General features: G+C 35.3%; 1 protein-coding gene across 5 annotated transcripts in view; it reads right to left on the minus strand.

The window, feature by feature from the left end:
- ERBB4 (erb-b2 receptor tyrosine kinase 4) overlaps positions 1-23775 on the minus strand; it is a 916002-nt gene that overhangs the window by 173862 nt on the left and 718365 nt on the right. For all 5 annotated transcript variants that reach the window (XM_005882279.2, XM_005882277.2, XM_005882280.2 and 2 more), the window contains 2 exons: positions 22541-22663; positions 17762-17860 (listed from right to left, as the gene is read on the minus strand). In XM_005882279.2, the coding sequence (XP_005882341.1) occupies positions 17762-17860; positions 22541-22663 (222 nt within the window). The remainder of the gene's footprint in view (positions 1-17761; positions 17861-22540; positions 22664-23775) is intronic.

A 23775-nucleotide genomic window follows, 5' to 3' on the forward strand; every position in this document is an offset into this window, starting at 1 on the left:
CAACTGTTTTGGGGGGTTAGGGGGGGGGGGGGGGAAGAGGTACAACTGTAATAATGTGAACAATAAAGATTTATTTTTAAAAAGTGAACTAAATAGTTTTAGCAAAAATTTGTAGACTTTTTAGAAATAGCTATATCATATATAGAATGTCTACCAATGGAGCTAAGAAATTTTTTTTATCTTTATTACAGTCTCCTCAGCTATGCCAGAAACTAAAGTCATGACCAAAACAGACATGAAACCTTACATTAGAAATCTATTGTATTTATAGAAATGGCCAAAACCATGTAAAAATAAAAATAATGATAACATAGGGAAAGGGTTTTGTTACTTTTTAATGGGCAAAATGCTTAAAGAAGGAGTTTCACTCTTGCATAATCTCAAACTTCATGAAGTGAGTAGAAGCAAAAACAATACAATCCAAGACTGAAATATGATAGGCATTATAACAAATGTGGCAGTCATCTAATTTGCTTAAACTTATGCAGTTTAAGAATAAGTTATTGCCAAACATTTTGCAGTTTCTCTTACTGTTTTTTGAAGAGGATTGCCTTTTTTTTATATGTACCTAGAAAGTAGTTTAGGTTATAGCCTGAGGAAATCTAGTTTATCATAAATTTGTCTGAGAATAAGAGTAATTCAAATACCAGTAAAGTAGGCATTTAAAAAGCATAATATATTTTCTGGTAGAACTTTTCATAAAATAAGGTAAAAATCTGCCTAAAAGTTGCAGGCAATGGTGTGCCTGGGAAAAGACAATTAATGTTAACTACTTGGAGAATCTGTACTGAGGAACTTGATGACTGCTAAAGATTATTCAGTAAAACCATGGTAAATTGTAAAAGATAAGATTACTGGCAAGCCTATAAGTCTAAAATAAGTAGAGAAAGAGTCTTAAAAAAACAAAGGCATATTAGAAAAAAAATGTCACTAAATTTATAGAAATGGAAAATTAATTTAAAAAGTGTTAAATGAAAATAGAAAAAAACTTAAATTATGGTTAAGATATCACAATAATAAAATTAGAAGCCATAATAAGGAATGGAAAATACAAATCTAAAACATTAAGAATAAGAAAAAGAATATAAAACTATAGGGGACATAGAAACAAGATAAACACATAGTTACCAGAAGGATTCTCAATAGTAGGAAAAAACTACTATTGTTTAACATTTCTCTAAAGGCTCCAGACTTAGATATAATATAAATATGCAAAATCAGAAATGTTCTTTTGTGTCAACAATATCCAATTAAAAATATAAATGAGAAATAATATTATAATTATAATGAAATCTAAAACTACAAAATACCTAAAAGTAATCTCAATAAGGAAAATACTATCATAATTTAAGAAAATTATAAAATATACCTGAAAGAAAAATTTTAATATTGTACAGATTCAACTTCCCACCAAGTTTCAAATGGTGCCAATATGTAATGTGTAGAAACGCCTAATCAATTTCCATCTTGTCTTCTCTGTTCTAGCCCTTGGAGCTCCTGGAGACTCTTGCCTACCTGTGAATAACTTTTTCTACTTCTAGTTTTGCATTCTTGTTCTTCTGATATTTGTTTGTTTGTTTGTCTCTAGCTATCAACTCTTGAAAGCCCTTTCTCTTATACATGCAGTAACCAGATAATGCATTTTTTAATACTTATTCATTTATAGTCAGAATATAGTAAAAAAAAATGATTTATTTGTATGGAATATGTTAACTTTCTTTTTCAATCCCCATACATACAACTATTTGATGGGTAATGCTTTCCTTCATTGCAACTCAGCTAACATTCCTGTGTCAGGTAAATTTTAAGGGTTAAATGATTTTTGTAATATAGTAAAATGATTTCAAAGTAAAATAATTATAGAGTATGGTTAAATTCTCATTTTCAAGGCAAATTGACTCTGTTATACAATATTTTAGAATAAATTCACAATTTAAATGTATCTTTTACATATTCATTTTCATTAGAGCTATACTTAAGAATTAAAGCATCAAAATGGTCATAACTTAAATCATCATTTAAATTTTTATTTTTTGAACTTTTGAGTCCTAGTAAAACTTCCACTTAAAATGATCAGTTGCTAAATGAACTTTCTCAATAGATTTTACAATTCAGAGTCCAACTTTTTTAGGATGAAATGGAATTTAACCAAATAATATAAAATTCATGTGTTCTTAAAATGGTACTAGAGGCCCGATGCTCGAAGATTAGCATAAGAATAGGCCTTCCTTCCCCTGGCTGCTGGCACCACCTTTGTTCTGCCTGGGAGCTGCCTTCCACCTTCCGTGCTACCCAGAGGCCCAGAGTGGCCGGGGTGGGGTGGAACAATAGTATTGTTTGATGAGAAGATCTTATATTTCATTAATATTAGATCATAATCAGAATGTTGTGAAAACAAGGGAAAGGATAATTCAACTAAAGTGGCAGTGTTGCATGCCTGTGGGGAATCAGAGGAAACATTAGCTAGGCCCTCTGATGGCTCTTGGCAGCCTCTCCCATTTGTAGGTATAAGGCATTAGAGCAGCTGGTATACTCACTGTGAGCCTTTACATTATGAATACCAACTACTAAGAAAGACTAGAGAGTTCTGGGTCATGCATCGCTCAATGTTCCCCTCCTGCCACCACCTCCAACCCCCCTTCTCCCCACCCCTGTCTCTGACACTAGGATTGATGTTTCTAAGCTCCCTCATACAACAATTCTAAACAAATAGTCTGCAGTTAAATCATTAGCGTTTTGCTTCAAGGACCTTTGTGGCAGGCTTGCAAAGCTTGAACTAGAAAAGATTAAGCCTGGAAACAGGAAGATCATGGAGAGTTCACACTGGAAGTTTCTTTACAATTTGGTGTTGGAATGAGAAATACAAGAAAGCTGGAGGTGCTTGGCTCATGGTGGATGGTGTCACCATTCACTAGGGCAGGAACACAGGAACAAGAAAAGTCAGGTCTAGGAGTGAAGAATAGGTCAGTTTGGGGCATGTTGAAATGAGGGCCTATGAATCCTCCGTGTTGTTTTAACTAGTAAGCAGTTACATATTCTGATCTAAATTTCAGAAGTAAAGTCTGGGGCAAACATCTGGAAAATCTATTTTTCATCTTAGCCTAAAATATTTTTAACACTTAAATATCCAATTTATTTTCCTTGTATAACCTCTAGGTTTATTTTACCTATTTTTTTCATTTATTTAAAAAAATATCCTAGTCCAGTGAAAGTTCACACTTATGTAAATAGAAAAATACATCATGTACTAGTAAAAGAGAATTTGGACATTCTTTTCCACCCACTTGGTGTTACTACTATTTTTTTAGGTTTCCCCATATTCTCCAAGGCTGAATGATATTCCCACTATCCAAATATTTTATGGCAACACATATAATATATTATAAGGCCCAAACTTTATTATTTCTCACAAAAGGTATTCAACAGCGTGACATGATAACCTGGCTAAAGGAGATATTTTTTGATCCAAGTCATGAATTTGAATACAGTCTCCCCACTTACTAGTGAATATTTCAGCCAATTATCCACCCCTCTCAGAATTTCAGTTTCTTCATTGTAGAAATGTATTTTCCATATTGTTGTGAGATTAAATGAGGTTAGATACACAAAGACCCTGGCAATTTTCCTAATATGCTGTCATTGTTGAAACACCAATGACTTAGAATAGTTTCTTGGGCAGTCTACAAGTAAGTACAGATATTGACCACTTAAACCTCCCTCTCATTGGATCTAGGGATAAGCATGCTCCCAAGAGAGGCTGATGAGAATATTTTTCCTAGATTATTGTATGAAGGAAATTAGAGGGTACATATGGTATCCTACTCTCTAAACTCAGAGCTAGTGGGGCACTTTACACAAGCTTCGTAGAAGTTGAGATGAGAGAATTATCTGTGGCTGCTTAAAGCCTTTAATTTTCAACTTCCAGATCATTCCTGAGCCACGGGGGTATTTCTGTGTTCCACCAGATCACTATTATTGTTCAAGTGGGTGTATTTAATTTACTTTTCTGATAACAGAGCCCCACATTTAGAGAGAAACTCTTCCCACTCTCTCAAACTATCCATTAGTTTATAACATTTTATGTTTTCTCCTTGACAAACTACAGATTGCGTCTCATACAGTAGTCCAACACATAGGTCAACAGATGTTGCAATGGCAAATTGAAAATGCCAGTCATCAGGGATAAAATGGAAATATATTATTGCTCTCTGGAAAGTGTTATATAGTAATCAACACCCTGAGAGAAAGAAACATGATTTGAAGAGTCAACATATATGCTCATGTGGGTCATGGTCTTTTTCTAAATCTTATTTGAGCATCTTCCTATTCTTTTGTTTCATATGACTTTTTAAATGGTGAGACTAATTTTATTCTTACTTATAAGTATTTCACCTTGAAACTAAGCCACTATTCCCTATCAAACACTGACATGTTCCCAAATTTAAGCACTTTTGAGTATGAGAAATCCAAATGATAAATATCACTTTGTAATCCTCCAAGGCCCCTTGTTCCTGAATATTTTATGCTCTAATGCTGATTTGTAAGTCAACGAGTTGAGGTGTACGCCAGTGTTCCCATTCAGCCTTATCAAACTCATAGCACAAAGAGACCTTGTAGTGTAATATCTCCTCCCCAAAAGGACAGTGAGATAACATAGGATCATACTTCAACAATGGCTTAGCTGGCAAGTACATATTTTTAAGCTGACTGTGTGGTTGACTTGCATATCAGAACTGTTTTTCATCAAGTCTTGATTGGCTGGACTGCTAACCTTGAACGAACAGTGGCCTGTTTGGAATACATTTCATTTAAGGCGTTGAAAATAATATCTTGTATTATTAACAGAGATTCCTTAAAACCTTCATTTACTATCCACATAATAACAATCTGGCATCTACATTACCCTTTAGAAATTGAAACATCACTGTATCTATTTGAATTGCTAATTGGAAAAGGAGACATGCAGAGAAAATTCTTAAGTAATAGGAAGTTCTTAAGCATAGGCTTTCATTTTCTTATTGTGAAAAGTTGGCATTAATAATTCAGGTCTCTGTGCTAAAGTATACTTTAAAGCCGGCTCGTCTTTGATGCTTTATTACCATTTTAAATGGGAGAAAACTTGGTCAACACACATGGATCACAGTTAACAGATTTTACACAAATTGTTTCTTTTTTGCTTTTCTGATATTGTTTTAAGAAGATCAAAGGAGTTAGTGCCTAAATCTAAAAAGGAGAAAATAATTTATACAACACACATGGATCACAGTTAACAGATTTTATACAAATTTTTCTTTTTTGTTTTTCTGATACTGTCTTAAGAAGTTCAAAGTAGTTAGTGCCTAAATCTAAAAAGGAGAAAATAATTTATTGATTCAAATGGGCAATGGCATGGGCCTTGTGATAAGATAAATATTAAACTTACATCATCTTCATTCAGACTAGGAAATGGCATATTGTTCTTCCTAGGGAAAAAAGACTTTGGAAAAATACCTGGAGGTGGGGTTCTTTTCAGAATTAACAGTAATACCTGCTGGACCACATTAGGAAAATATAAGCGTTCTCAGCCACTGCCCATCTCACTATAACATATGCTCTGTTGTATTTCTAACTTCCTGAAGTCAACCCAAGTTGTGGTACATGACCTAGAATTGATTTCCTTTTAAGAGAGCTAAGCGTTATTGGAATTGATTTAGTCATTCCCAGCTTATTCTCAGTTCTAAAGTGTGCCATCTGAAGGGAATAGCACTCAAAAGATTCGAAATGAATGGATGCTACTTTTCCATAAAGAAAAACACTATTTTATATTGATATCATACTTTATAGATGGTAAAATAATTTTTAGCATATTCAACAACACTTGATCATCTTTTATATTTTGCTTTGCAAAATAAATTAGATTATCTGAGTTGCCGATTAGGCTTCTACCTTATAGGAAGTAGAACTAGAATTTACCAGTGGTTCTCAACCTGTGGGTCGCGACCATTGGAAAACACATATGGCATATCGGATATTTACATTACGATTCATAACAGTAGCAAAATTACAGTTATGAAGTAGAAACAAAAATAATTTTATGGTTGGGGGTCACCACAACATGAGGAACTGTATTAAAGGGTCGCGGCATTAGGAAGGTTGAGAAACACTGAAAGATCTTCTAAACCAAGTCTAAATTATGTAACCTCTTCATAAGAGTTCTCCTAATTAGTATTTACAACATTCTCATTTAAATATTAAAATAAAAAATAGAATTGCTCTCTTTAAAAAAGTTTTAATAAAGTTGAGGAGGAAACTGGTCTTGCAAGGCGTGTCAGGCCATAAAAACTGTGAACAATGTACTGCCCTGGGGGCAGGGGGAGGGAGGTCATTATCACTGGCCCCAGGACAGATCATTGGATATGGCCTGGGGACCCCCAACACCTGGGGGCCTTCCTGTAAGCCCAGGAAAAGGGGCGAAACCATATCTGCAAGACAAAGACCCCAGAAGGTTATAAAAAGTGAAGACCTCTGCATGCTTCTTCACTCTGATTTGGAAATTATTCCCGGAGTCCAATAGTGTTAATAAACGGGGTCCCTCCCTTTCTCTAGGAAGCGTGCTTGGTATTTCTTTCGTTTTCTGCAACAAAGTCACCTATAAGTTTACACTGGATAAGTTTTGATGCAGCTGGTAGGTTCCTCTGGATACTAGATATGGCATTAATTTGACAACAGTTCTGTTTACTTCAGAGGCAGTGGAGAGGCGTTAAGCCTTATTAGGAAAGGCCTTTAATTTATTTTCAGTTAGAAAACTTTGCTAGCACAATTACATACAAACTATTTTTAAATATCTTAATCTCCATTGTAAATAGGAATGTTATTTCCTTAACAGCTACAAATTTATATGATGTATTGAAGTACAGATTTACTATACACAGTAAAAGATTACTAAAGAGATATGTAGATATAACCCAGTTGAGGAAAAACAAAAGTCTTATGAAATGGCACTATTTTTTTCTATAGGCAGCTACTTTCTTTCTCCTTTTTTTTTTTTTTATCCTCACCCGAGGATATTTTTCCATTGATCTTTGGAGAGTAGAAGGAAGGGGGAAAGACAGAGAGAGACATGGATGTGAGAGATACACAGAGATTGATTGCCTGCTGCATGCACCCCAACCAGGACTGGGGAACCAGCAACCAAGGTTCATGCCCTTGACTGGAATCAAACCCAGGACCCTTCAGTCCGTAGGCTGACACTCTATCCACTGAGCCAAACCGGCTAGGGCTAGGCAGTTACTTTCAATGACAATTATATTTCCAAACAGAAAAGTTGATTTATATTAATGAACCAGTTGATATTATTCATAGCTCTCAAAAATTAAAAGATAAACAGTATTTGAGAATTTTGTGTTTACAGTGTACAAAAGGTTGTTCTTTACCTTTTCACAATATGTTCATACCTACAACCCAATAATATGTCACTCCTTTGGGTGAGCATTTATGGCCAACAATTTTTAATAAATTTTAATAAGTAATAATTACACTTAAATGGAAACGAACTAGTTCTTGCTTTTAAATAGAATATGTATTAAAATTTTAAAATACACACGTTAGAAACAATAAGTTTCAGCATTTAAAATAAGAAATGAGCACCTATATCTTAGAACTGTATTAAACTTTAATATCATATGAGGCTATTAGTGTTAAATGAGTTGCACGAAAATATTTGCATATGAATTTATCCTCTCCTTACTTAAAGTGGTTTCCAAAAAATAAACCAATGAAAACCACACACACATAAAATGGTTAAAAAAATACATACAGTGTATGTGTATATATACACACATATATATGGCAAAAATAAAATCAGGGTAAATAAAAAACTAAAACAAGTTTCTATTTATTTCATAAATGCATGCATTTTAGATGAATGCATCCAAATAAATTGGAAGGCCAAAAAATGTTGGCAATCTTGCACTGCTGAAGAGTTTAAAAGATCTCTAAAGCCAACATTAATGATATTATTCTCTTCTACTAGTCTCCCATCTTACTTTCTCTGTACCAACCTGATGAAATATTCTCTTTTGCTATCATTTAATATGATACTAGACAAATTTCATTAAGCTTAAGCCTATGCATACTCCATCTTTACAATCCTTAGAGTACATAGATAGCATGGGTCTTTGCACATAGTAAGCACTCCATAAAAGACTAATGAAAAATAAATAAAGTAAATATATCTTCCCCATCCTTCCACACTAAAAATAAATATGTACTAAACACTTACTATTCAGGATATGGATAGTGTGGGAGCTACAATGTGTGAAGTAGCTATTAAGCAAAGACACTGACGACCTTGTTGGGGATGCAAAAATAACACACGGGTTTTAGGCGTTGTTCTTTAGCACATATATTATAAATTTATAAAATATTAGAGAAAAGGGAGTAATGTAGGATGAAAGTCACTCTTTCAAAATCAACATTAGGTGAAAAACTAGTCAATTTGTATTTTAAAATATCCCAGCATAAGAATGAAATACTTTTCCTTTAATGAGAGTATAGTAACCCTTTCTTAAAGTGAATTAGTGTTCCAGATTTTGAAATTAATTTATTTTTAATTTTAAGGGAACTTGGCTCATTGCTTTAAAGAAAAAAAAAAATATTCTGGCTTTATAATCAAACCTATTGTGTTTGGAAGCCTCCCAAAAAGCTCACATGTTTCCTATGGTGCAATTGCCACATGCTTGCTAGAGCTGACAATTTTTAATTTACTGGTCAGATTCACATATTGTTTATAGGCATTATACAAAATATCATCCTGATTCACTAAAATTTCATTGTGGAGAAACAAGGAAATTACAGTGACTATGACTGACATCAAGTGGGCCTTGGATCTTAATTATAAATTGTCAAAATATAATAATAATAATAACTGGCTCCCTTGGCTATTTTCTTACCAGGAAACAAATGAAAAAGGGAAATTTATTTCTGACCCCAAATCCCAAATGTTTCATTTTCATTTTCCCCAAGTTAACTTTCTCACCTAGCTAAGCAGCATTTCCTGCTATTATTAGCTGTTGGTCCAATATCACTGAACAGCAGCCATCCAGCCCCTCGCTTCAATGAGCTTAGGGACTCCCAAGGAAACCCCTGTATGCAGACTTCTGCTTACAGCGCCTAATTATTTTCTAAGAGATAATGGAGCATTTAGAGGTTAGATTAAATTTGTAAGTGGATCAAAACCCTAGATAAAATTGCAGTATCAAGCATCACTGTAGAAAACCCTACGCCTTTTAGTTTTGAGATAAAGAGCCCTTGCTGATTGCTTATTTTCTGTGACAAACTGGTCCCATAAATTGACTACCTCAGAGGTGCTCATTCTTCTGTCTAATCACACTGTGCTAAATGAACTATGCGTGAAGTTTAAGCTCTGAGCAACAAAAACAGGCCTTCTTAGGAGCTGCAGCAGCAGTTACAAATGTTCCAAAGACTGTCTTGATATTTTGGTGGAAAAACAAACAAACCAACAATTGAGCTGTTTGTATAGCATGCATATTACAACTTATTGTCTTAACAGGCTAAAAGAAGTATGGATATGGTAATCCTGTTATGCAAACTGGTAATTATGAGCTTAACATGTTTATACAATACAATGCATTAGAATTCTTCTTGTTTGTATAAATCAGAGGATTTGTCTGGAATTTTGTCTGGTAGGAAGTCAGACAAACTCAGTTTGATTTCCTAGTCTGAGGGCAAGAATGAGTGACATAAAATGTCATATGAAGCAATAATAAATGAGAAGAAAATGAATAGGTCATCGACAGGGCTTTAAAGAGCAAGAATACCTCTTGAGGAAACTTTGAATTCAATGAATGCGACAGGTCACCTCAGAAACTCAGAAGAAAAAACTCAGAAAAAAATAAAAGTATAAAGGAACTGCTGCTACTTGTTTTATCCCTGTGACAACTGTCTCTCACTTAGATACTGTGATTTTTGGAGAAGACAGAAAAATGGTATGAGAAACCAGTAGACTTTGGAGCTGGAGAGATTTCTGTTGAAATCCAGGTTCTGTCTTCCCTTACTGGCTTTGGAATGAGAAAAATGATTTAAATACTATCTGTTCTCCTCACAAAAGAGACATATTAATACCCATCTTCAGACTTTGCTTTTCCTCAGTCCAGATGCAAAAATATCATTTCTTTTGTTACTTCCTAACCTGTAATTTTGATGTCGATTTTATGTATTAGGTTCTAGAAAATATAGTTAAAAATCTCTGCTATTTATAGTTGATTCGTGATAAACATGATCGAAAACACACTAGATGGATCCCTTCTCATTCTGATTTTGCTTCATCATTGAGTTGCAGTTTTTGTCCAAATCCACCATAGCATATTGCACAGATCAGATTTTGCAGCTTAATAAAGGGAGGGAGAATTGAGTGCAAACAAAACAGTACCCAAATTCATCCTTGTTTATATAGTATCTTTAATCTAGATGGAAATCACTCCATGTGTGATCCAGGATTACTGACTCCTGTTTCTAAATGTGTGCTTAAACTAAACATGAAGATCTCCAGCAATCTTAGGTGAATCTCTGGTCATATCCATGTCAGAACATCCTTGTACTATAATGTAAGGATGATGATGGCATGGAGGCAATGCTGACAGAGTTTCTATTTGCAACGATTTTGATGCAACCAAACTCTGTCAATTTGTTTAGTTCTGGACAGTCTACGCTTTGCAAATTGTAGACTCAAACCTATTACTAACATAGCATTGGTGTGAGGATCAAATGTGAAATACATTTGATCATTCTGAGAAAACTATTATAAGAAAAAGTTTGAGACATTCTTGTGAAGTAGTCACTTTTATTATTTTTAGCAATACCAACTATTTGCTAATTGTAATAGATGACTACCCTGTGGTGAAATTATATTTGCAAAGGCACATTAAAGTATGGTGGAGAGTTGCCCTAGCTGGTTTGGCTCACTTGATAGAGCGTCGGCCTGGGGACTGAAGGGTCCCAGGTTCGATTCCGGTCAAGGGCATGTACCTTGGTTGCAGGCACATTCCCAGTAGGGGGTGTGCAGGAGGCAGCTGATCGATGCTTCTCTCTCATTGATGTTTCTAACTCTCTATCCCTCTCCTTTCCTCTCTGTAAAAAAATCAATAAAATATATTTTAAAAAAAGTATAGTGGAGAGTATGTTTGCCATTTATCCCTACACCACAGTGCAGTGAACATATATAGATCATGATTGCCATTCGATATGCAGTGGTGGAGTTAAGAGACAATCCCTGTTATCAGGGATCCTGTAATCTAGTGGTGGAGAGTGGGCCTCTACCATAAAAACTAGGACGCATAAACCTATCATAACCTATCATGATAGATGCACTAAGGAAAATTTCTGAGCGCTCTTAGTAGGATACAATTTAGATTAAAGGGGTCAGCAAAGGGATCTTGGAGGAAGTACAGTTAGGCTGAGAAAATAAGGGTAACTAAGAGTTCATTATGTGGCATTGGGGGAAGGACACTCCAGGCAAAATCATTGCTTGGCTAGGTTGGCTTGAAAGAGGAGTGGTAAGAAAGTCAGTAAAGAGAGAGAAGACTGGGACAGTAAGTAGGAGCTTTAGGAGCCAGAGATCTAGTATGTTATTTTACTTCAGAAAGACACTAAGAGGTTTTATTCATGCTTAGTATTGACAACTGGAAGCTATTCTCATAATTCAAACTGAAGACACTGGTGGCTTTGATTAAGGTGGTGCCAATGGAATACAAAAAGAGGAAGCTGCTCTCCAAATGTGTTTTTGGCACAGAATCAAAGTTTTTGCTTTTGAATTGGAAATGGATATTGAAAGTTTGAGAGGTTGTCACATTCTAGAATAAATCCTAAATTCCTAAAAGAGACAAACAGTGTGGATGGACATACAAATTATATAAATAGGTAAAAGTGAATGCAGAGGAGATTTAGAAGAGAAGATGGAAGAGGTACATTCTGAATGTGTTATACTTGAGATGCCCCAGAGACCTCAACATGGCCATATCAAGGACAGAGATGAGGTCAGTTTTATAAAATACACTAGAGGTGGAATTTGATAATCTTGCGAGATGATCTAGGGAAATGTATAGATTGAGAGGAGATATAGAACAAGGCACTGAGAAATAATATTTCTGGGACTGCTTATTGCCAGCTTAATATTGAAAAGTGAGAAAGTTGGAGATTTTTGTAAGAATGTCATTATAATAATGCTGGGCCATGAATATAAGTGGGCTGTGGAGGGATGTGAGAACAGGTGGCAGTTGAGGGACAGTGAGAAACAGGAGAGAGTCAATGACTGGGAGATATTGAAGAGGATAAAGCGTTCCTCACTTAAGTACTATAGAAAAATAACTAGAGGAGTTGGACAATGTGGTCAGAGAAGGGGGTGTTGGAAATAGTAATTTCAGATGTGATGTCATCTCCAGCCAAGTTCTATACACTAACAAGTTGGGTAAAAAGGACAGTGAAATAAACTATAACAGAAATAATTTACTTTAGTCACTATTTTTTTTCTTTCACTTTAGTAGAGCTTTGAAAGAATTTAAATTCTGTCTCTAATGGAGTGTATAGATTCTCTTCTGAAGATATTATTTTTATGAGTAAAGTAACTATCTAAAACTTTTAACTACTTTACCTTATTTTTTTAAAGGAAAAAAGGATTTAACTAATTTTTATGATCATACCAACAGTATATAATCCTGTGACATCTAAGTAATGGGCCTTAAAAAAAGAATTGTGTATTTCTTTTTACTTCTAAAATTGATGAATTATATTCATGTATGTAAATGAGAAAAATCTATAAAGTCTAAAAATATGATTGGATTAAATTATATGAATTTTTTGAAAATCCACTATTACTATGACACGGAGTCTAGCTAAGAATTAGTGTTAAATGCATAAAGCTATATGCATTTAATGTAAAAATACGGTTGTAGAAAAAATATCTTTTCAAATCATTTTGTGATAGGTCTGCTATAATCTGAGAGAATATACAAATTCTGGCAACAAATTATATTAGTTCAACCCACTAATATGACATAAGTTAGTGTTGAAACAACTCCTGTCAAGACATTGACTGTTATAAAGGTGATATATAAAAGAGAAACATATAAAAAATTCACATGAAAATTACTTCCAAAAAATAGCAACATGACAGTAGCATAAGATAAACAGGATGTCCTATTGTATAGGGTGAGGGAAAGAAATAATTCTTCTTTTAATAAGAAAATCACCATTTACGCAATAAGTCTGGGTCATTTGAAATTCATTTCCTTGCAGCACTTGACTGTGAACTCTGTAGTTGATTTGGTGGTGAAACTGAAGCCAAGGAGACTCAGCTAAATTTAACCATTATTGATAAGGCACTAGAATTTAGGATAATTATAGAACTTCTTTTTTCCAAATATTAATTTTTAAGAAAACAAATTAATTTAAAATAATTAAAGACATATTTCCTTCCTAGGCAAATATAATTACGTCAAGTGATAGTGGATTTAAATATCAGGGGGAAAAATCACAATAATGGTGGAAACTCAGGAAAACTTAAGAACCTGCTTGATTTAAATGGACCATAGATCCCAATTCCAAGAATCCTGTTCAATAGCCTCATTTTTAGGTATGTGTACTACACCACATGAAATAAAAGACAAAACAAAATGAAGCGTTTCCCCAATGAAACAGTATTATTTGAAATAACTAGGAATAGATGTAAGCATTCTTCTTATAAAGGTGGACCTTTAGAATAATTTTCTAAATGTCGCTCAATGTGATATTCCTTTATGGGAATGAAGAGTGTACTGGCCATTCACTAGCAGTATGTTATTACTGTCATTATGAATCCATTAGACATATTCAGGTGAGCTGAGTAACAGCCTTGTGACCAAATTCTCCTTCTCTAGCTTTTAATGTAGCATTTAATAGAACACAAATTGCTTCTTATTTATTTTTTTCCTATAGTAAATATTCTAAGAAAATGTAAAAGTCCTCTCCTTTGCCCTTGGATATCAATAGAAATGTCAAATGCAGCGAATTTTCAGTATTAAGTTGCTGCATTTGTATTGTTTATTATAATAACCAATAAAGCAGAGCTATGTCAGATAAAACTAGTAGGAGAGGTTATTGAATCCAGAATACTCGATCCTAAGTGTAAAGTTTGGGGAGTGGTGGGGGAGATGTCTAATGCTTAATAAGAGTATGCAGTTCCCATTGTGTTTGGAATCTTCTATAAAAATGGTATAAAACACATGCACACAGGTACAGATAATACAAATACACACATGCATTTGTTTGTGAAAGAGACAGGTGGCATGGTTGCAGTAGACCTTATCTGAGTTTGAAAGTTATGCTTGGAACACTCTAGTCTAGTTCTGTACTAGCTGATTTCTACCTGCCTTTCTTTGCCCAACAGCTCTTTCTACTAAGCCTGTTTTACCACCCTTGGCAGGTAGGACATGCAAGAGCATTCAACCAATGACTGGCAGCTGGAGTCTTTACATCAGCTTCCATAACCCTTGAGTAGGATAACCCTGAAGTATATGTCCTATACTGGCTGCCAGAGTCTCTCCAATGGGAAAAAAGTAAAATAAATAAAGGTCCAGTCACTCACCACGGCAGCTTGCATTAGTGACTCCCCTGTCTCCTTTCCATACTGTCCTACTGATAGTCCTTTACCTCCCAAATGAACTACTTTCACTCAAATCCTTGTCTTACCTTCAGCTTTTGCTTCTAGAAGAATCTAGACTAAGACATATGCCAACCATATGAGTTTTAATTTAATAATCCTGGGAATATTTGAAATTTCAACTTAATACTTAGGTACAAATTACAAATAATTTTGCTTACACAAACCTTTTTATTGTTATTTAATATGTTGTTCAAGTTTTTATAATGATCTGCACACATAATTGATGAGCTAAATATGTAGGTATGAGATGTAGGCATATGTTTGCCTTAAAATTATACCAGGCTATTTCAAATACTACTAAATTCACCATTAATTTTGCCAGTTCAACTGTGTTTTATTAATCCTCATCTGAGGATATAGTTTCCCCCAAGAGTTTTAGAGAGAGTGGAAGGGAGTGGGAAAGACAGAGAGAGAAACATTGATGTGAGAGAGATACATCCATTGGTTGCCTTCCGCGTGCCCTGACCAGGCCAGAGCCAGGGATTCGAGCCTGCAACTAAGGTATGTGCCCTTGACTGGAATGGAACCCAGGAACCTTCAGTCCACAGGCTGATGCTCTATCCACTGAACCAAACTGGCTCGGGCTAAACTGTGTTTTAATCATTGTATTAACCTTATAATGTTTTTAAATGTCATAAAAATAGTAAGAAGTGTTTCTGCTTGTTATGTATTGATATTCTGCCAATAGCAATTGACCAATCTGCTAATCTTGTAGCATTCATCCACAAGGAACAATGGGAACAGTCAAAATATTTTCCTTAACTTTTAAAAAACTTAAAAAACAAACAAAACAAATCACCATCCATCAACCATCTAGGAAAATGACTCCTTTCATGACTCCATCACAGCTTCATTTCAAATTCAGCAGAAACCTAAGACTTAAAGCTGCCACCTCACTCATGTTACCATGGGAATAGACCTCAGATCAGGGAAAAAGAAATAGATGGGGTTAGGAGCTCTCAAATAATCATTCAAAATCATGATGAGGGTTTTAGAGCTTCTTTCTTAGATGATGATTTTGTAGCCTCTTAACCCCTTTTTGCCGGTCTGTTTCCATGGAAATATGACAAAAATGGCTGTACAAGCTTCCTGCAGAGACCATTAGCGTTCTTGTGAATTTCAGCTTCCGCTGCAGTCTAGGCTGGGCAAGATCTTTTTTCTAAGTTTTACATATTAACCTACACTGTTCCTACACTTTGGCATTTCCTTTCTAATTTCTACTTTCTTTGAAAATTCTCTTCACAAATTTACAGCAAGATCACATTGGTTTGTGATATCACTGGACAAGGCTTCAGGTTTACATTTTAATATATGAACCAGGACATGTAGCCGCAGAGTGTCAGAACTTTTAGAGGCCTACAGAGGGAAATATTATTTAAGTTACTAGACTCAACATCTGATAGATAGGTTTGGTGTTATCATCATAATTAGCTAGTTAATGTTAGTAATAGGAAGAAAGCAAAGGGGAGGCCAGACATTGTAAGCATGGCCATCTGGGCAGCTTCACCAGGAAGCTACAGCTTCACACTCCGCAGGGAACCACCAGGCCATTCCCTGCAGATCACTGTGGGGAGGGATTGAACAAAGGGATGGACATGCGCAGTGAAGTCAGAGTGACAAAGGGGAGGTGCTTGCTTGCCAGTCTGGATAAAAGGATCATTGGCTAGGAGGGTGGGAGCCACTACAAGGTGAAAAATCCAGGAAGGGAAAAAATACCCAGATAAAGAGTCTTCTTACTCCTGATTCCCTCTCGCGCTTTTGCTCTGTGACCTGCACTCACCATGTGCTCACCTGTTCTCTCTCCAGAGCCATGTGGCCTTAAGCATGGCCATGAGGACCCCACACACAATGGACTACAGCTGGAAACACAAGCTAAGCTAGCCAGATGCAGACTAGACTGCACTGTATTTTAATTTGGAACAGATATTCTGGATAGTGGCCTTAATCCTGGCCCTGCTGAAGACAAGATTGAGCTTTTTCCATGGCAAGGCGGGATTTTGGAGGGGAACCCTGTTTATTTTACATCATCAAGCTTTCTATGAAACCCTATCCTCCCATGGGGGCCTCTGCTAATTACTTTTCCAAGAACTCCACGTTCACAGATAACATTGATAGATATGTAACAGGGGTGATATTTAACATATTTAGTAATTGATAAGGCACAGCACCAACTGATCAGAGCAGCAGGTTTGTATTAGCTCATTACCAGCCCTGTTACTACCAATAATAATTTAAACTAAAAGCAGTTCTACATAAGATGGTTAGCATCGTACCCAGATAAAATTTCTAAGGTCACACACTGAGCTCCTGTAAAATTTACAAAAGAGTTTATAAGAGAAACTGGGTAGAAATAACAGCATGCTATGTGTATAGCTTCATCTCTCCTACCTACTGAAATTTGCTGAACAGCTCAATCCACAGGTTTTGCCAGGGGATATCTTAAAGTTCTGATTGACCTTATAAAGTAATTTTATTCTTCAGAACTCTCTTATTTTATAGTTACAGTTTTTACCTTTAAGATCTTGAATTGAATAAAAGTAAATTTCAATGGGTAATTATTTGATTTAGGTAGATTCCTAATTTAAATTCAATACAAACTAAGTTACTACATTAATTACTCTCTATTGATGTTTTCAACTAAACAAGTCATAACAACAATAATATCCAGTGCCCCAATAATTTTTCAAATCATCATCACTACTCCCAAATGCAGTTTGTCATATTAAACACATGGCCCTTGCGGGCAGGGTTTGGCCTGCAGGCCAAGTCTGTACTTCAGATTATTTGTGAAAATAAAGTTTTACTAGAACACAGTCATATCCACTTCTGTGTTTCCTCTGTCTATGGCTACATACTTACTAAAAAGACAGAGTCGAGTAGCTGCCACAGAGACCACATTGCAGAAGAGCCTATTTATTCTCTGTAGTCTTTTAAACAAAAGTTTGTGACTCCCAGCTCAAGCTTTTAATTTTAATAAGATTATAACATTTTTAGAGTCTTTTTTTAAAATTCTAAAAGCAGTATTTAAGAATAGACAAAAATGTGATTGCCTATGTCTGTACTTACATCCATGAATTCCACATTGGCTTTGGGACCAGTTGTTTCATTAAGAATCTTAATAGCTACAGGAATCTTCACTGTTTCTCCTTCAGGTACCCAGATACCCTTTGAGGGAAAAAAAATTCACATTAAATCTTTATTAAAACATATACAATATTCAATCTAGGAACAAAATTTGATTTAACACTCAACCTATTAATTCCTTAAACATAATTTACAAGTTCTATATTCTTTCATGTAATCAACAAATATTTATCAAGCACCTGTTTTATGTTACAAGTTACTCAGCAACTTTGTTTGTCTGCTTTTGTAATCTGAAGATGAATTGTACATGTGTTCTGCTTCCAGGGTGTTTACACTATTATAAAATTCCATTTGTGTGCATAAAAAGGCGGTGAATAGTGAAAACTCATTGAAACAAGATATAATAATATATTTGATGTGAATTATATCATCAACTTTCCAAGACTTTGAGAAGGCTGTTCCAATTTTTGAACTTCAATTGTCTCATTTGTAATTTAGAAGGTTGGACTAAGTAATACTGGAGGTTCTTTGCAGCTTTAATATTATCTAATTAATCCTGAAACCAGAAAAAGAAAAAAGAAATGTTCTCATGTTCCTGAAGTTTAATTTACAAATTAATTTTCTAAGGTGATTATTTAAGAATTAGTTTTCAAAGGCAAATACTAGGGAGTATTAAGCACATATTGATTTGTCTATATTATTAAATAGTGCTGTGTATTAAGGATTTTTATCTCTGAAGTAATATAAAATACTAGAGGCCCAGTGCACAAAACTCATGCATGGGTAGGGTCCCTACTGGCTGCTGGCTGCCAGCCAAGGCCTCCCTTCCCCCAGCTGCCTGCCGTGGCTGCACTATCCCACAGGGGAGAGGAGCCTCGGGTGGTTGGCCAGCTGGCCCCACCCCCTGGTCAAACTCCCGGTCCTAAATTTGCATGTTAGGCTTTTATTATATAGGATTTATTTGGGCCATTGCCAGTTCTTTCTTCTTATGGAAATGTAATTATAATATCTGAACAGGATTTGTATATTGGAAAAGTATACAGAGTTTAAGTAAAGTACAACATTAAACTAAATAACAGGATTTCTGCATAAACAACTAACTCATTTGATTAAGGACCATGATTTTGGTAAGACTTAGTTGGATGCATGTATTACACAAGATTTTTTTTTTCATTCTCAAATTATATTGAAAGAATATTCAACTATCAGGTGACAGACTGCTGGCTGAGGAAAAATTGATCATCCTTTAACAGGTGACAAGGATTATAATAATTAATATTTATTGAGATATTTTGTGTACCACACAATTTATTGGATTTCTCATAATACTCTGAGGTAGGTGCTTTTTTAAAAAATTATTTTTATTGTTAAAGTATTACAAATGTCCCTTGCTTCCCCCATTGACCAGTTCCACCCTGCACCACTCCTCCCAGGCCTACACTATTGTCTGTGTCCATGGGTTATATATCTAAGTTCTTTGGATAGTTTCTTCCCACTCCCTTCTCCCCTTCCCTCTGAGATTCATCCATGCTCTGGATCTATTTTGTTCGTCAGTTTATGTTGTTCATTAGATTCCACATATGAGTGAGATCATGTGATATTTGTCTTTCTCTGACTGGCTTCTTTCGCTTAGCATAAACTCTCCAGGTCCCTCCATCTGTCTCAAAGGGTAAGAAGAGCTTCTTTTTACAGCTGCATAGTATTCAATTGTGTAAATGTATACTTATACAATATACAAGAATATTTTTAAAGTATATTGTCTCAAATGAACACATAAGGAAATATGAGGTTATATTTTAAAAGTCTCAAATTTTTTATTTGTTAGCTCTGAAACTGAAAGAATCATCTTAGGTCAGTTTTAACATTAAAATGAAAGAAAGAAAAAAACAGTCTGTGATTCCTGAACAGAACATCTCTACTTCATGTCTTCCTTAAAGTTAGCTGGTTGTAGTCATAAAGAAAAGATTAAACTTTTTTCTACATTGTATTTCTATGCAAAATATGTATTTGTGATACCCAAAGTTGTAATAAGGTAAGGGGAGATCTAAACAAGAATTATTAAAGAGTCAAAATAATAAAGAAAAAAATGGACATAAACCTTTAGAAGGTGAATATAAAGGTTATATTCATTTCAGAATGAAAAGGGAAATCTGTATGTCAAGTGCAAAAAAACAAGTTCCCTGTTATATAACAATTTTCAAAAATTATTAATGCTTAAATGGGGGGAACAAACAAAAGCCCATCATCCATAGGCTACATTTTCTCAATGATGGTTCCTAGGGTGGAGAACAGACTTACTATTTTTCAATAAGGTAACATCAGAGAGATTAACCTATAAAGCTATTGCATCAATATTAAAATATTCCTAAAGCATACTTTTGAAGTAAAAATATGAATTCAGTGTTAACTAATTTGCAATGCTTTTTAAATAAGTATAGTCATTAATTTCTAGGTCCCACCAGACAAAGATACCCATAATATCAGTTCAAATCTTTTATGTTTAAACAGAGAATATATCCAACCAGGAGAAATAATTAACCAAATAATTGCCTAAGTCAATTTGCACTGTGTAGTCAAAAATAATTCTTTATAGTTTAAACAGTATGTCCTTGTAAGAATTAACATATTATTTAAGACATAGGGTTAATGATAGACACACTACAGTTATGACTCAAACATACTTATGGAATGTTCAATAACCTTTCAATGCAAGTAATTTTCATAAAGGTACAACATCATGGTCAATAGACAAATATTTGTTCTTAGTGAAAATATTAATAAAGCTTTTTAAAAATCCCTAAATGGGTAATATTTTCCCTGTTGAGATCACAAGGTCATATTTAGTATTGAGTCATATGGTACCAATGATTTAAAATAATATTCAATTTCAAAACCATATCATTTTTGAAAAAAATATAAGCGTGATAGTCTGCTGGAAACAATTAACAACTGAGTTGTCTTATAAATGAAAGTCCATTTTTTCTACCATAATAAAAATAGAGAAACAGGATAAATTGTGTTTCTTTGAACATACAAAGAAATGATATGTAGAAGGCATCAAGTAGGCCTACATCATTTCTATTCAATTACATGCTTATTTAATAATTTCATTAACCAATGTCTCCCCAATAATTCAATAAAAATTCAAGGAAATGAAAATAATAATAATAGTAATTTTGAATTTAATTGAATAAAACATGTATACTAAAATATTAAGAAACTTAACCTTAGAATAAAACAATTTTTAAGAAAGAAATTTTATTGCTTTTGAAACATTCAGTATAGAAAATTAAGATTTATATTTTAATTTTTAAAATTTTGTTTCAAAATTTTTGTCTTAAATAGAAAAAATTAAACATTTAAAAATGCAAAATTCCTAAGATCCCATCTATTTTAACAGATCCTTACTAATAATAAAAGTCTAAGTAATTGTCACACCATGATGCCCTCATGCCGTCACAAGATGGCTGCACGCACAGCGGGCGTATGCAGGTGGGTGGGGCTGGGCTTGACGCTGCATGTGAGGTATGGAGCCTGCCTGGGAGTCTCACCTCCTTGAGGCGAGGCCTGCCTAGGAGTCTGGTGAGGCCTGCCTGGGTGTCCCGCCTCCTCCTAGCTCCGTGTGGCGAGACCTGCCTGAGGGTCCTGGGGATCCCCGCCTCCCGGCTCCACACGGCTTAGAGGTGTGACCCCTGGATCCGGCTTACTTCTTCGGGGCAATCCATGGAGGAGCCCAAGATGGGTGGGCGGGGCCAACCTCTTTGGGACTATTGATTGCGGGGCTCCCACACTGATAGGGCACAGGCCAGGCTGGGGGACCCCCCACCCGAGTGCATGAATTTTGTTCACCGGACCTCTAGTATGTTTATAAAAATGTAGGCTTGCATGTAGCTTTAAGAAATATATAAAACTGGCAAAGTAAATTCGGAAATTGGAAGAATGAATATTACAAGAACTATTTAGCACTGACCAAGCAGAATTTCTTCTTCGTGTTAATTACCATCGAAAATAAATTTCACCACTGTTAATCGTGGGCCTGGACTCTGAATTGGTTTTGTGATTAAGCTAAAAAGTAAACATACAAATGCCACCATTTGAACTCTCCCTTTCCAGAAATGCTTCTCTTATTGAAAATGGGTGATGTTACCCTCTCCTTCTGTCTGACCTGAATTTCACAAAAATACTCACTTTTTTAGTTTGCATACAATGGTGAGGATGTCAAAACTGGATATTTTTCTATGAAATCATACATGTTACCAGAAAGACAAAAAGTGGTTTAGGTACTAGTCCTGTCCTACTAAGGAGCCAGCACACTTGTGTGGATTCTAATGAGATTAGCTAAATGGGGAGAAGTTTGAATGAAAGAGAAGAAAAGAAGAGGGAGCGATTGCGACACATACCTGGCCTGTCTGGGATTTTGTAGAGCTCTGTGTAGGGGTTGGGAGCTGGATATTTTGGATGAGGATAAAATTTGTCCGAGGGGAGATGATATCAAAAGGGGCTCCAAGGTGTTGAGGGAAAGAACTAAACTTAGGCTTTGTACCAATGTTTGCTGCTCTCTCACATTTGTACCCATTCCCAACCTGATTAATAAAAACTAATGAATTCATTTGTGCATCAACATCTCCATATTATAAGGCTTCTCCTCTCTGGATATTAAAAGGGAAAAAAGTTGATTAGAGCAATAACTCTGGCTATTAATTAAAACAAGTATGGGGCAAACTTAAAATAACTGATAGTACATATTAATTTTTTACTTACTTTATACACGGTTCCAAAAGCACCTGAACCAAGTACTTTTACTCTTTTGAGTTCAGTTTCTTTCAAAATACGAAGTTGAGCTTGATTGGGCGCTGTGCCACTTGGAGTTAAGGGTTCTACCAACTAAAAATAAATAAATGAGACAGGTTACAACTTCCAATCCAACAACCAGTGCCTCTCTCTCTTTCTCTATCCCTCGCTGGTTCCCATTCTCACACATACAAAAACACACAAGCACACGTTTTCTTGAAAACCAATATTTTTGTAAGATGGATGTCACCATTCCTTCAGACCCTATCCTTTCTCTGCTCATGCTCCTTGACTTGGTGAGCTGGAGTTATACCGGGCTAAGAGATTCCCATCTCCCCATTTTTAGAAAAACTTAGAGACTAATTAGAGGCTCTTCATTCTACTTTTTCAAGCCCCTTTCTTTTTGGCATTTCCAGCTAAGACTTGGATGCCTGCATACTCTAGTGAAGTTTTCTTTCTCATTTAAGATGGTTTGGCAGATCAAAACATGAAATGGTGCCTACTTGGCACTTAATAGCCAGAGTAAACATGAGTTAGCACAATGCCAATACTCCTGGACAGTGCTTCTAAAACTTCCATGTACATATCAATCACCTGAAGCCCTTGCTAAATGGCAGATTCTGGTTCAGTAGGTCTGCAGTTGGGGCTGAAATTTGCTTTTTACAGATCTTCCAAGTGATTCCTCTGTATGATGATGGTCCCTAAACATATTTTAAGTAGCAGGACCCAGATATGTTCTAGATCAAAAAATTATAAAATGCTGTGAATCTATTCTAGATCATGAGTGAATGCTAGGAAATGCAAAGGAATAAAACTACACCAAGGAGTGAGATTCATGAGGTTTGGTTTCCTGAAGGAAGAACGCTAAAACTGTTCTTGATATGATGAAAAGCATGTTGTCATGAAAGAGGACACTGCCACCATGAACAGTTTAGACACAGGATCAAGGAGAAGGAGGGTACCACAGGGAGTGGAACAGGTCTGAAGGGTGGGGACCACGAGAGCATGATGTGGACTGGGTGTGGCTGAAGGAGGTAAACTTAGGCTGGTACTGTTAGATGTCATAGTTTAGGTGCCATTCAGTCAGAGAGGGTGAATAAGCAAGGGGAAAGGTATGTGAATGTGTGCCAATGTCTTGCTTATGTGAGAAAAAAAAAATGTAGACAATGAAGAGACCCTGGCACCACAACGTCTATATCCTATGT

This window comes from Myotis brandtii, unplaced genomic scaffold (genome assembly GCF_000412655.1).
Source record: "Myotis brandtii unplaced genomic scaffold, ASM41265v1 scaffold702, whole genome shotgun sequence".
Lineage (NCBI taxonomy): Eukaryota > Metazoa > Chordata > Mammalia > Chiroptera > Vespertilionidae > Myotis > Myotis brandtii.